The sequence below is a fragment of the Grampus griseus genome (genome assembly GCF_964374135.1).
Source record: "Grampus griseus genome assembly, chromosome: 11".
Taxonomy (NCBI): Eukaryota; Metazoa; Chordata; class Mammalia; order Artiodactyla; family Delphinidae; genus Grampus; species Grampus griseus.
Window position 1 is genome coordinate 5269594 of NC_139005.1, and position 15563 is coordinate 5285156.

General features: G+C 51.3%; 1 protein-coding gene across 1 annotated transcript in view; it reads right to left on the reverse strand.

Moving 5' to 3' along the window:
• Window positions 1–15563, reverse strand: part of ANO2 (anoctamin 2) — a gene marked incomplete at both ends in the record, with an annotated part of 319797 nt that overhangs the window by 58959 nt on the left and 245275 nt on the right. Inside the window, 3 exons of the mRNA XM_082665221.1 lie at window positions 679–779; window positions 959–1016; window positions 3241–3352. Coding sequence (XP_082521347.1) covers window positions 679–779; window positions 959–1016; window positions 3241–3352 — 271 coding nt within the window. The remainder of the gene's footprint in view (window positions 1–678; window positions 780–958; window positions 1017–3240; window positions 3353–15563) is intronic.

The window sequence follows — 15563 nt, forward strand, 5'->3', positions numbered from 1 at the left end:
CAGACCCCACTTTCAGTTACAGGAGGACATAGCATTAAAAGTAGGATGGGGCTTCCCTGGTGGCACAGTGGTTAAGAATCCGCCTGCTGATGCAGGGGACACGGGTTCAAGCCCTGGTCCGGGAAGACCCCACGTGCCGCGGAGCAACTAAGCCCGTGCACCACAACTACTGAGCCTGCGAGCCACAATTACTGAGCCCATGTGTCACAAGTACTGAAGCCTGCACGCCTCGAGCCCGTGCTCCGCAACAAGAGAAGCCACCGCAACGAGAAGCCCGCGCACCGCAACAAAGAGTAGCCCCCGCTCGCCGCAACTAGAGAAAGCCCGCGTGCGGCAACGAAGACCCAAAGCAGCCAAAAATAAAATAAATAATTTTTTTTAAAAAAGCATGATGCACTTTGAGGTCAGAGGTACCTGATTCACAGCTCTGTCACTTTCTGTCATGGGCACTTAAGCAAATGCTTAATCCTTCTGAGACTCAAACATCCCGAACTGGATTGGCAAACGAGACTTGTGGGAGGGGCCCTACCTCATGGGGAAGTTACTGGAGAGTGGACAGAGGAGTAGAGAGTCCATCTGTCTCAGAAGAGGAGAGACCACGAGATCCTGCTGAAAGCCTGGCACTGCCGGGCTCAGCCCTGGCAGCAAGGAGAGGGGTAAGCAGAGTTCATTACTCACGGGACTCCAATCTCGAAGATGTTGTTCTGGATCAACTGCTTCCCCAGCATGATGATGCTGAGCTGAATGCACAGCTCCATGAGGCAGCCCCCAGGGGCGCACTGCAGGAGGAGAAGAGGAAGGACGGGGCGGTCAGGCCAGGCGGGGCTCAGAGGGGCAAGGGCGCGAACTCAGCCAGCCTGTGGAGGCCGCAAGGATTGGGGCAGGGCGGGGCAGGGCGGCAGGGGCACCTACAAACCACTAGCCTAGCCGGGCATGAAACACCAGGGGCTCCACTTGCCTCTTCCATGCGGTAACCGTCAAACACATAAACGTAGCTTCCAGGTCTGCCCACAAACCTGAAACGGAGAAGTGCGGGAAGAGTTAGGGGAAGAGAGAGGGAGTCAGGACTGCCTGAGGGCGTGTCTCCTGAGTGGCCCAGCCACTGCCCGATGTTGTTCTTGAAAGGACTGGCCAGGGTGGGTGCTCGTCACCGGGAAGGAGTTCCTACCTGTTATCAGCTAACAGTCACCCACAACACATAGGGTTCACCTCTTGATTTTTAGTTTTTATAGGAATATAGTTGATTATAGTTGATTTACAATGTTGTGTTAGCTTTTGCTGTACAACGAAGGGAATCAGTTATGCATATACATATATCCATTCTTTTTTAGACTCTATTCCCCTATAGGCCATTACAGAGTACTGAGCAGAGTTCCCTGTGCTATACAGTAGGTCCTCATTAGTTATCTGTTTTATATATAGTACTGTATGTGTCAATCCCAATCTTCAATGTACTCCTCCCTGCCCCTTTCCCCCTGGTAACCATAAGTTTATTTTCTACATCTGTAACTCTATTTCTCTTCTGTAGATAAGTTCATTCGTATCTCTTAAGGTGGTCAAATTCCAAGGGGAGGGGATTGACGCTGGGTCTGGAATGGGGCTGGGGCACTCTGTGTGCGTGTGTGTGTGTGTGAGAGAGAGAGAGAGAGATCATTTCAGAGCCTAAACACAACGAAGTCTGTATTGTCTCCAAGTGCACTCTCCTGCACCTTTTTCCCTCAGCTCGTGTCAAGAATCGAGTTCTGATTGCAATTCCTCCATGAGGGCTTCTGATTTCCCAGAAAATGAAGGCCAAGATGGACTAAAGTTGCAAGTGGAGCTTCCTGGGACCAGAAAAGAAAACTCCAGACTTCTTACTGAAAATACTTAGAGGAATGAAAGAAGCCTGCCTCATTCCTCTTCTAAGACCTCAGAGTCTATTTTATTGGGGGATAAGAAGATTGAGCCAATGGGGGAGGCAGAGAGGTACTAGCCAACCATGGAACCAGAGAGGTCATCAGAAGAATCCCACTTTCTTGAAATGTCATCCCCTCACCCATCTATTGAAATCCTACTTGTCCATTTGAGGCTCAGCTTGACTTTCCTCCTTGGTGAGGTCTCCCTGTCTCTGTTCATAATTAAGTGTTCCCCTAATACTTCCTTTGCACCATTTTTATGGTACTTACTGCAGATTACACTGTGCTGTTGCCAAGACTACCACAATCACTATTTATCACCCAGGACTGTTATATAGTAAAGAATATGACTGGTCACTGTCCCTGATCCCTGGGAGGAGCCTCTAAACCCTTGGAATTTCCTGATAGGAGTGTCTTTGTTATTCATGGTGGGCCCCTGGGACTAGACCTAAGTTTATGCTAATGAGATGACTCAGGATGGGGAGGCCAGTGCCAGAAAGACCAACCAGGTGATCAGAGAGTTGGGGCTTTGATCCCAGGAAAAGCAGCCGGACCTCAGCTCAGGGAGAGGGACTGCAGACTGAGTTCCATCACATGAGCAATGCTTCATTCAATGATGCTTGTATACCAGGACCCCAGCAAAAACCGTGGACACTGAAGCTTGGACGAGCATCCCGGTTGGTGACGCACATGGACGTGCCAGGAAACTGACATGCTGAGGACATCCTGAAGACACGGGAGCTTCTTTTCAGGATTCTCCTAGACCTTACCCTACGTGCCTCTCCCGTCTGTCACTTTGAATTTGTATCTCTTTGTGATAATAACACCCTAATTTTAAGAAGAGCACATTCCAAGCTCTATAAATTGTTCTAGTGAATTATCAAACCCAAGGGGTTAGTGGCTGTAGCCAGTTGGGCAGACCCATCAGTGGCCTGAGAGCCCCAGAGCTTGCAGTACTGTCTGAGGTAAGGGCAGTCTTGTGGGAGACTGTGCTCCTCATCTGTGAAGTCCACACTAACTCTGAGTAGTTGCCATCAGACCTGTATTGCAAGATCTAAGAGCCACTGGCTAGACATGAAATTCCCTCCTGTCACAGCCTCCAAGTTGAGAGACACAAATTCCTCTAAGACTAACCCTTCAGGGCCCAGAGCTGAATCACTGCAGAGTTTCCCATGTTAACAGAATCTGAAGATGCTAATCCAAAATGATTTAGGGCAGCCAGGTGGCAAAGGGAGTGGGGAATGGGGCCAAGGGTGTAAACTGACAATGGAGACAGGCTGACTCCAGTGGAGGGCTCAGTCTTCATGACCAATTGCCCTTCCATGTGTGGCACCGAGATACTCACCTCCCCTTGAAAAAGGCCACATAGAAGATGGGTGAGTAGGCATTGACAAACTTTAGCAAGAAAGCCTTGAGTACCAGGCGCTCTTCAAATGTCTTCTCTGTTTTTGGAACCTCTGAAAGAGAAGAGCAAAGCGGAACAGACTGAGAGACAGATTTCTCACCTCTCCAGAGTTGTGACCCTGTGACGTGAGCCATTATCTGTCAGTTTACTCCTTCAGAGTAGAAACTAAGAGATCCATCTCTCTCGCACCTTAGAACTGACTTCATCTGGGAGGTTCCAAGCGGTGTTCCAGGTAGTATGAGGCTACAGAAGGCCAAGCGTACATACGATCATCACCTGTCTCTTTCCGCTGCCCTCCGCTTACCCACGCAAGCAATGGTTTCACACTGGGCTCCTCAAAGAGGGATCTGGGCAAGCAGAACATCCTCCCGCCACCCTTGCTTCATCAAGAGGAAGTCAGCTTTCACCTGCATACTTGACACTTCTACGGAGATGTTACTTGAACAAACATCCCTGACAGAAAGCCCTGTTAACCAGTGAACAGAAGTCAAGAAGCAGTAAAAGCTTGTCTAAGGAGATTGCCCCAGGCATACATGAGCCCCCAGGCACCTGTGGCCCTGGGAGGGGACTTGAGAATGAGGAAGCTTAGTGATTACCATCACTATTGTGATCCTGGCCTTGATTTTCCCCTAAGGCTGAAAGAAGGGAAAGTGAAGAGTTACCCGTCCTGGTTCCCATGAGAAATGCGGTGTCAGTCCTGGAGAGCCAGCAACACTGGAAACTTCTTCATTCTCCAATCTCCCCTCCATCCTAAAACCCACTTGAGTTCACTGATGTTGGCAAACAGTCCTAGAGGCCCTGGCAGGCCATGCTGAACCCACAGAGCTCCCAGCCCCTCTCAGCTGTGTGTTGAGGGGTGGGATGATTTGCTTGTTCTGTTTTGCTACAGAGATGGTTGTAGGAGCAGATTTTAGCATCAGACATATTTGAGTTCAAATGCTAGATGTAATTAGAGAAGTGAAGTTATATAAAAAGGATAATGATACCTCCTTCACAGGGTTGCCCTGAAGACACAATGGGAATGCTCATAGAGCACTCGGCCAGGTGCTTGGCACATAGCGGACCTCAGTAAATGATGTTGTCCTAAACATCAGCAGCAGCATCATCACAGTCATCACCATCACAATCATCATCACCACCATCATCACCACCATCATCATCATCACCATCACCATCATCATCATCATCATCATCACCATCATCACTACCATCATCATCACCATCATCATCATCACCATCATCACCATCATCATCACCATCATCATCATCACCATCATCACCATCATCACCATCAACATCACCACCATCATCACCATCATCACCATCATCATCACCATCATCACCACCATCATCACCACCACCATCATCATCACCATCACCATCATCATCACCATCATCATCACCACCATCATCACCACCATCATCATCACCATCATCACCATCATCATCACCATCACCATCATCATCACCATCACCATCAACATCACCACCATCATCACCTTCATCACCATCATCATCACCATCATCATCACCACCATCATCATCACCACCATCATCATCATCACCATCATCATCACCATCATCACCATCACCACCATCATCATCATCACCATCATCACCATCACCATCATCACCACCATCATCACCACCACCATCATCACCATCATCATCACCACCGTCATCACCACCATCATCACCATCACCATCATCACCATCAACATCAACATCACCACCATCATCATCACCACCATCACGCAGGTCCAGCAGCTCTGCTTTCCACAGCACAGTTGGGCCATCACAGGCTGGATGTCTGTGCACATGACTAGCCCCCTGAGGTTCCAGGCATCATTTCCATGTGATTACTGATCACTTTCTACCAATCGACGGAGAACATGGCTGGTACGTGATCCTCCTGGCAAGAGGATTCTGCTGGCAGAGATCACCCATAGGTGATCCTCTGTCCCCACCCCACAGAACCACAGCCCAAGCTTTCTGAGGTCCTCCAGACAATTCTGGCAATAGCATTGCCTGCTAGGGAGTCTGGAGACATCGTCATTAATTCTACAGGAGATGAGGTTGGAAAAGTCTACCATGATATCCCTCAGCCAACAGATGGCTTTGTGGTTTTCTCCTTCCTACCACACATGGACAGACACATGTGCAACCCCATGGATAAAAGTGCTGGGCAATCGCACTGCCGAGCCCAGCAAGCATCTGGATAATGACTTGTACTCACCATTTATGGTTAATACTCCCACTTCTGCCAGCTCTTCTTTAATTTCCATATGTTAGCAAAGCCCCTTCAAACTTTAACCCAGAAGGCCTTCCCCTCCCTGCTACAAATCCTGCCCTACAAAGAGGCAGGACCACCCTGTTGATTTATACTCATCCTGCCCTCCCCGAGCTCCAGATCCACATCCACTTCTTCAACCTCTTTCCGCTCTGACTAAAGAAAACGATTCTGAGGCGCAGGTGGAAGTGCCTGCCATCGAGTTCTAAGGTCACTTTCGGTTTTAAGATCTCATAACTCTGAACCCTGAAGTGGCTATTAACCTCATCGCCTTCCCCACCCCCATCCCACCCGCCCCCACCATGTACGGTTTGGATGGCTTTTTCACAATGAGTGAGGTCAGAGAGATACATCTTCTGGGGGGAACACAGCTGGTGTCAGATGTATAGTACTCTACTGTGCACGTTTATTGAGTTAATGAATGACATGACGTGACATGAAAAAAACATTATTTGGAAGAAGTAAATACTGAAGTATTTGTCATTTACTAAAAATTCCCTGTCACATGACAAGGAGGGCAAAGCCTAAGGAGAGACCTTTGTCTGTTGGGCAGGATAACGGTATGAAGATATGAGAGGAGCAGCCAGAGAGAGTTAGATTCCCTAGTTAAGAGAAGAGACAGGGGTGCTAGAGGTAGATGCAGGGCCCAAAAAAGGCGAGAGCCAGGGCTCTGGGAGGGGGGAGGGCGGAGAGGGGGATGGGGGGGCTGCTGCGTGACAAGTGGGGGGTGCCTGGTTGAAATGTCCATTAATTTCTGCTATGTAATTTGTAGTGTGACCCCCTCATTTGCCTCTCCATAGACTCTCCAGGAAAGACTCACTACAACTGCATTCCTTACCAGTGTCAAAGAATCCTGGATGGGTTCTTAGGGGAGGGATGTGCCAAAGGGCTGAGTCCGACTTCAAGATGAGCACAGGGGCGTGAACAGAGGCTCCCCGCCATACCCTGTTGTAGCTGGGTTACAAAGCAGAGAGACTGGGGACAGAGAGGCAGAGAGAAAGGAGGAAGGGGAGGAGGAGAAGGGGAAGAAGGAGGGAGGGAGGGAGGGAGGGAGGGTAGATGAAGAAAGTCACCGCCTATCAGTAAACGAAGGACGGGGCAGCCATCGAGTCATCAGCCAGTGCAGCCACCCTGGACTGTGCACCCTGAACTGAATCCAGAACGGAGCAGAGCAGGACACTGACCCTAGATAGTTAAGGTGCATATCAAAGAGGTGATTTCAATGAGCCCGGACTCTTGCATCTTCTCAAACTTAGAAAATCGCTAAATTCATTAACTTGTCTGTTTTTCTTTAACTAACAGTAATCTTTCGATGGTCCAACTACCTGGTTTTTGTTGCAGAAACTCCTGTGTATCCTGGCTCCCCCCTCACCTCTTCCGAGCAGTCCCTCAGAGCTACCTGAGAGTCTGCCTCCCGGGCTTAAGTAATCAGAAAGTCCACTGAATAAAACATAATGCTCAACTTTTAGGTTATGAATTTTTTTCAGTGGATGGAAGGAAGGAAGGAAGGAAGGAAGGAAGGAGGGTGGGAGGGACCTCTTTCAACAGGAGTTTGAGCCTCTGCCTAACCAATTCAACAATAACTTAATAACATCTTGTGTCTCAATTTTAAATATTTTGGGGGCAAGAAAATGAAAACTGAGGTCACCTCAGTTTTCAGGTAATCAGGTCTGAGGATCTAAAAATTTGGAAAACTCACCTTGTAAATGTGGCTAGAAGGGGATTAAGGATGAGGTACAGAGAGGCATGTGTCTTTGATTTTCTTTTATAATTGCCTTTGAACTCTTTGTATGCAGATCCCCCAATCCCTACAGGAACTCCCTCTAAGTTCTCTGGAAAGAGAATCCAGTCCCTTCAGAGCTCTTCGCTCCAACTGGAAATGAGTGACTTCCTTCCTCCATCCTGATAAATCATGGGTCTGATTATTACTTATTAGGTTTATTTCTAAAAACAGCCTGTGCCTATGCTTTTAAGGCCATGAGCCACCATAAATAATGGGCATTTCCAATAAACAATCCAAATCCCCTTGATAGGCCACTAAATCAGTCGAGGGTCCCACAACAGAGAAGCTCTGCGGCCATGCTGGGTGCTTTGCTGAGAGTTCTGGGGAAGTGGGGGGGGAGGGTCCCAGGGAACGCAGCCCTGGGGAGGGAGAGAACGGGGGCCCTGGAGCTCCCTGCGAATTTGGGTCTCTTTTTTTTTTTTTTGACTGAAGTATAATTAGCTGATTTACATACAATAGTGTACCATCTTAGAATAGGTCTCTTCCAACAGCCAACATGAGGAACCTCGCCCACCTACAACAGTGAAACAGAACAGGTTTTTCAGGGTCCTTTTGGGGTGGGATGATGTCTACAGCACAGTTAGGGCACTTCAGGACACTGGGCACCATCCCCTGATTGGACACAGAATCTGGAGTGGTCCCAAACTGAGCCCATGAGAAAATGGACCAGCCTTGTGTTTCATAAAACTCCAAATAAAGTGTCTTTAGATATCAATTGCTATGGGGATGGAGAGGAGGACAGTCAACATGGAGACAGTGTGAGAAGGGAGAATGCAACCCCTCTCCAGCATTCCCAGGCTCCTGAAATCTCACCTCCCCCAGGAAGCCACCCCAGGTTGACTGCAGGCCATTGAGAGTTTCACCTGCTCACCACCAGCTGGAGCAGATTTCGGACAAAGGGCAAACTCCAGGACCAGGAGAGACCATCAGAGAATTCCTGTGTGGCGCCCTTACCCAACCCCCTTTCTTTTAAGTGTTAAACCTCTGACGCATTGTGTCATGAAAAAATATGAGTATAAATGACCCAGCTGTAAACTGCCTTGGAAAATAATTAGTATGAAAGCCCAAGCGAGTCTCAGGGGGCCAGCTCAGAATTCCAAGTCCCCAGAGCACCATCCTCGTCATATGGAAACAGCACGGCGGGCAAGAGGATGTCGGCTGCGGAATCGGAATTTTGGAAGAGCAGCTCATCCTAATGGGTGTCCCTGACCATCCAGCATATACAGAATGACGGCGACAAGACAAAAAGGCGATGTCCAGGCGTGAACTTCAACCAGTTCCAGCCCTGGCACGGCTCTGGGAAGGGCGGAAGCTGCATCAGAAAGCAAAGGCGCCACAGCGACCCCTGCCTCTCCCCCAGGACAGATCCAGCTTTTACAAACAGCAGTGTTTCCTGACAGCCCAATCAGCTGGCCTTCCCCCTGTTTGTGTGTGTGGGCAGGTGTGTGGGTTTGGGGGTGGAGGTGATCCCGGCCTCCTGTGTGACGTTGTTGCCTTGTTTATGCCATGGGGAGGGAGTCACCCTGGGAGAAGCCAGCGAGCTGGATAACCAGGCAGCCAGTGCATTGTCCCAGGGCACTGAGCGCCCCAGAGCTGCAGATTATGGGTGGGTGCTCCTGAGATACCCCTGGAGCCCTAGAGAGTCTCTAAGCACAAGGGGCCCCACCCTTAGAGTCAGGAAGATGACGGCTGCCCCCAGACAAAGGGACGGGAGGCCTACTGTGCTCTAGCAGCCCAGCCCCAGGTGACAGTACATTTTAAGGAAAGGGGACACAAAAGGGAGCAAGCACCAGCAGAGAGGGAGGGAGACAGACAGAGAGCAGCGCTCTGTTACAGGGCACCCCTGAGAACTCCAGCACGCTGCACAACACTTGACACGGGGTCCCCGTTCAACTGTTCCATCCGCTCTATGGGACGCTCTCCTCGTGGCAATGAGGGAGCAGGGAGAGAACAGGTCGGTGTGCCCGGGTCGCAACCGCAGACACAACACCGGTGGGGTCATCTGGCAAACACACTCGCTGGTCTAGAAACCGAGCCCCCAGCGAGCAGAGGTGGAGTAATCCCATCTCAGTCCATCCCCTGGTGTCTTCCCAGGGGAAGATCACCCAAAGGGAATGTTTTTACCTTTTCCATCGTTATCTTTTTTTATTCAACAAATGTCCACCTAGTGACCATTGTGTGCCAGACACTGGGCGCTGGGAATACAGCCGTGCGCTGGATCAATGAGCTCCCTGCCATGTGGTGCGGACGGTCCAGAAGAGGGAAGGGGGCGTGTCGGAGGGCAGTGAGTACTGATGGAATCCACAGGGAGATGAGAAGGGGGAGGAAAAGGCGACAGGAAGACTGTTTTAGTCGGAGTGGCCAGGAGAGGTCTCTGAATGCGGAGCTGGGGGCAGGGGTGGAACAGACAGTCCCAGGGGCCGGGGCATTCGGAGTGACGAGAAAGTATGAGGAAGAGGAATGGAGAGGAAGGGGTTCTGCAGCCACTGGAAGGACCTGACATTCACGGGACACACAGTGGGAAGTCTCCTTACGGGTGAGGCAGAGAGATGCTGAGAAGGACCCCAGGAAAGGAAGCGTGTGTGTGCGGGCATGGAGTGGGGGACAGAAGCGGAAGCAGAGAGAGAAACCAGGACTATGTGGCTGTCCAGGTGGGACACGACCAGTATTGGGAGGGAGGTCGTGAGAACTGATCAGAGCTGGGAAACGTCTGAAGGAGGACTAGACAATACTACCAGACGGGAGTTTAGGGGTGAAAAAAAGAGCGATCCAGGAGGATGCTTGGGTTCTGGTAAGAGCGTGTGAGTGCTACTTCCTGAGATGGGAAGAATGATGAAAGTGACAGGTCTGGAGGGGAAATTGAGAGTTCAAAGTTAGACTCACTGAGCTACTGGGCCTGTGTGCTTCTGTCCTCACGCCCCACGGCGGCTGGGGCTTTGTGTGACTTGAGGACCGTCCTCCAAAGCCCCTGGCCAGCTCTGAGGCATCAGATCCTCAGGCAAGCCACAGCCTGCAGCGGGTGATTTCCCAGGTCCTCTCTGCTCTGGTCCTCTGTGTTCTACGGCACTACCGCGGAGCCTATGACACGGGGAGAGGAGGTTCCGGGCTGGGAGCAAGAAGACCTTTCCGTCCCACTTTCCTTTACCTTTCTGAGCCTCACCATCCTAACTCCTAAAATGGTCCCTTCCTGAAACACTTGTCGTGAAGTCCAAGCAAAAGTCTGGAAAGCACAAAGCACCGTGTAAGGTCGCAAACACTTGCTGTTAGTAGGACGCTGTAGCAAGGCACTCGATTAGACTTTTCATTCGTACATTTGTTTCCACTTCTTTGGTGAGAGAAATGCCAGCAGGTTACCCGAGAATCTCTGACCGAGCCCTCTTTGAAGGCTGGGGTGGGCTGGCATCACTTGGGGTGATGAAGGCCCCCTAGTCACTGAGGGTCACCTCCCGCAGGGAGAGGTGGAGGAGTGAAGGGCTGGCCATACTCTAGGTATTTCCCTGTTGAAGCACGGATGTTGCCCTGACCCTCCTCTGTTAGTCAGCATCGCACCAGGAAACAGTTTACCTCAGATGGTTCAGAGGAAGGGATTCTAACGAAGGCACAGTTTTGCCAGAGGTGAGGGCGAATCAGGGAAGAGATGGCCCCAATTCCGTCTCCTCTACCCCCTAAGCTCCTTCCATTGCTTCCCACTGGCTGAGCCCAGCCACCAGTCAGCGTGGGGCACCTGGTGATAGAATCTGCTGGGCCTCGGGGCACAGACCACGGTGGACGCAGGGGGAGAAGGGGCCTGGAGGGAAACGATGGCCAACAGAGCATGACCACCATGACTCCCTTGCTTCTCATGGATTCAGGCTCTGGGTTCTCAGAAAACTCAAGAAAGGGAGAGGCATGTATGGGGCTTCTTGCTAAAAGGAGAGATGGGGGCTTCCGTGATTAACTGCAAAAACGAGAGAGACGTGTTCATAGTCACAGCTCAAGTTTGGGAGGGATTCTTGCCAGTTGTATTAAACTGTTATAAAAGTAGCAGTGTCATTAATCATCGTTCCACAGACTCAGGCTATAACCGTGCTCGTGTCTTCTGCATTCTAGCAGCAGCCTCCCACCATCCCCTCTGCTTCCCAGATGACATTTACAGTTACTTTAAGCCAACATCACAGAGGGGGGGCCCTCAAACAATGGCAGAATCTACCCTGGCCATGCCCTTCCCCTGGCCTCCCAGATGGGACAGGCAGGAGGCCACCCAGGCAGTCAGGAGCTGGTGGCAGACCAGGAAAACAACCCAGCAGACATGACTCGAAGCCAGATTTCAAAGTGCCAGTACTGTGGTCTCCCCACCCAGAAGGCACAGGTCTCAGACCAGCCCACACACATCCACACGCATCCACACGCATTCCACTCATATCCACACGTATCCACATGCATCCACACATATCCACACGCATCCACACACATCCACACGCATTCACTCACATCCACACGTATCCACATGCATCCACACATATCCACACGCATTCACACACATCCACACGCATTCACACGTATCCACGCGCATCCACATGCATGCAACGCATCCACACACATCCACACGCATCCACACGCATGCACATGCATCTACACGTATCCACGCACATCCACACGCATGCACATGCATCCACACGCATCCACACGCATTCACACGTATCCACACACATGCACACGCATCCACGCGTATCCACACGCATGCACCTGGGTCCCTGCTCCGGAAGCACGCTCCTGTGCAGGCTTAGGCCGCAGGGAAGCCGACGCCCCTTGCCCCAGTGCTCAGAGCCAAGAAAGCAGCCCTTCACCCTGCGCTCTGAAAACACACGTCGTGCACATCTGATGGGAAATTAGATCCATCCCTGTATACCCAAAATGTTTCTCTTTAAAGAATTTGTGATGTCCCGGCGGCCTTTGGTTCTGAGTTTCCCCCTCCTTTTCATTTCTTCCCTCTCTTCTCTCCTCAGTGGTCAGATGCAGCCTGTGCAGAGGATGGCTTAGAACTGGATGAACAATTCCAGACTCAGGACTTCCTGGTGGTACTTCAATTCTTCCAAAAAAGGTTTTTTTAAAAAAATTTAATAAAACACCTGAGACCCCAAAGTCCGCGAACCTGCGGAGGTCTCCTCATGCCTGCGGGCCTGCACGGGGGGCTGGCTCCCACTGTCTCCCCGCTTGTCCCCAGAGGACGTCCCCACCCCAGCGACCTGACGTTCTCATGGGTGGGTGCGTCGCATTTTAAACCTTCTGGAGCCTCTAATGTGTTTTCTTCTGCCTTCCCAACACGTTTAGAATTTCCCGAGGCCAAAGGACAGCTACGTATTACCAGGCAGTGGGGCGCTGTGGTCTCAGCGAGGACACCAAGGCCAGGGTCGTCACCACTCACAGCCAGAGGACCTTGGGCCTGTGGGAGGGTTGAGACCACCCTCACCCTTGGGGCTACTTTGAGGATTAAATATACTAATACACATAAAGTGCTTCGAACAGGCTGTGTGTGCGTGCGTGTGTGTGTGCATGTGTGCGCATGCGTGTGTGTGCGTGCGCGTGTGTGTGTGTGCACACCACTATTAACTATGGGTCTTGGTCAAGTTTCTAAATCTCTTCAGTCCCCTCATAAATAAAGTGAAAGAAACAACCAGTTCCGGGCGCTAACGTGAAAATTAGGTGAAACGCTGTACATACAATGCCCGCCGGTGCCTGGTACACGACGGGTGTCAGTAAAGTCAGACCCTTTCCCCGTCTCTCCTTTTGTCACTTCCCTGCCCCCGCTCTGGTAGCGACACTCAGGAGCAGGGTTCAGCAATATTTAAACAACCCACAAACACAGCCTCTTCCTGAGAACTGGAGGCTTTGACTTGACACAATAATTGCGCCCCAGGTACACACAGTGAGCCCAACGCTGTAACTAGGAGAGACTCGGGGCAGAGTAAAGATGAATCATACAGCCCCACACACACGCCAGCACTTTGCAGAGTTTGAAAGGAGAGGAGGGGGAGAAGCTGGAGTCAGAGAACGACGCTGACAAAGACAAGCTCATGGCAGCTGGATTATTCAGCTGAGAAGCCTGGTGTCAGCCCTGCCTTCCTCGCTCTGCCTGGAGCTAGAGTGCACATGGGGCCCCTTCTAGGCCAAGCCGGACCCATGCCTATGTCAGTCACCACAAGACCCAACCGTTTCAGGAACACTAGACATCATACTCCCCAAGCTTGGGCTCGGAAGCTCATTGCCTCACGGGCACAGTGCACCCTGTGCCCTGACCCAAGTAGGAAGCTGCAATGGTCTGAATGTTTGTGTTCCCCCAAATTCACATGTTGAAATCCCAACCCCCAAAGGTGATGGTATTGGGAGGTAGGGTCTTTGGGAGGTGCTTAGGTCATGAGGGTGGAGCCCTCACGAATGGTATTAGTGCCCTTATAAAAGAGACCCCCCCCACAGAGCTCCCTCGCCCCTTCCACCACGTGAGAACACAGCAAGGAGATAGCCATCTGCAACCCAGAAGAGGGCTTTCACCAGGCCCCGGCCATGCTGGCACCCTCATCCTGGACGTCCAGCCTCCAGAAGTCTGAGACTTGAGTTTCTGTTGTTTACCAGCCACCCAGTCCATGGCATTGTGTTATAGCAGCCTGAACAGACTGAGACAGAAGCACACCTTGAGCTGGTCTGCCCGGTGACCCCTGTCATCTTACCTCAGACCCTGGCCTACCAAGATGCCCGAGCCCCATCCTGTTTGCCTGGGTGTCTGGTGTCCTAATGTCCTGCCCAGCTCTTGCTTGCTTCCTCTTCCAGGAACTGGATCCTTTCCCTAGAACCCCCTGTGGCCCCTCCAGGAAAGAACAGCTCACTAGGGACTAAGACAGTCCTTGTCCCACCAGTTCACTGAGATCCTCACAAATGTCAGCGACTGATACTTGCTGAACCAGGCTACACACTTTGCACAGCATGCCATGGCCGACAAGGTCCCAAAGCATCTTGGTTTCCCCAGACACCCCGACCCCAGACTTCAGCTCAGTCCCTGCGCCACCAGGACCGCGTCACCTCCAGATGATAGCGTGTCTTGCACCCAAGCCCATGACTGTTGTTATCCTGGCCACCAGGTAGACAGTTACTGTCTTTATCTATCATTAATCACACTCAAGGAATTTAACAAATTCTGTCTTTTGTCACAAATATTTGTGGCAAGAACAGACCTCAGATAGGCCTGACACTGGGGCCTGTTGAGGGACCTCCTAGGGAATGGGTCTTCCATCACCCAGCTTTGCAGGAAACACTCAGGAACTCATTGGAATTGTTTACACCAGCTGTTTGCACCTGGTGAGCAAAGCACATGGTCACCGCCTCCTCATCCATCAGGAGATCTGGGGCAGGAAGCCAGACGGGAATTAAACCCTCCTGGGGCAAAGGAAGCCCCTAAGCTTGGCAGGACCCTCAGTCTATCAGGTGGCCTTATCCACAGCTTTACGTCCCCGTGGCGGCCTGGGGGCTCTGAAACCACACTGCTGCCTGCAGGTAGGCCTGTCACACCATTCACGAAGGAGGCAACTTCGAGAGGTCCTTTAAGGGGACCTTTAAGGGTTACTGCAGCCTGAGCCAGGCATAGGGTGATGGGAGGTGACTGTGAGTTAAGTGGTCGGAGGGGATGGAAGCAGACGCTGGGAAGAAGGTGGCTGAGAGCCTCTCAGATGCTAGTTTGGATCTGACCACCTCATTAGTGTGTGAACTCTGCCATTAAGAAAAATTCCAGGCTTTGGGTCTCTCTTGCACCTTCTAACCCCTGCCCCATCAATGGCAACTTTGCCTTTCCCCGATTTGTCTTAATAGCTCCTCAGATCCTCTGGTCAGCAGGCAGGGTTGGAACCACGAACACATAAACACTCACTCCAGCCTCTCCTGTGGCTGACAGGATGCCTCGCCTGCAAGCATTCCTTGAAAAGGAATCTGAACGCATGAGTGAAGAGACAGATATATTTCACCAATAACTGCACCAACAAGCGTGGGCTAAGATCTACCAGCGAGCAGGCTGGGGGGGAGAGAAAAGAAACGTGAGGCGGAGTGGCTGTTCTCCAGGGCTCTGTAGCCTGGTCGGAGCCACCGGCAGAGAACTTTCCTGCTCACGGAAGGTCCACGGGCTTCCACGCGTTTCCAACCTCTTCCTGATCAGGCTGCTTCTAGCTG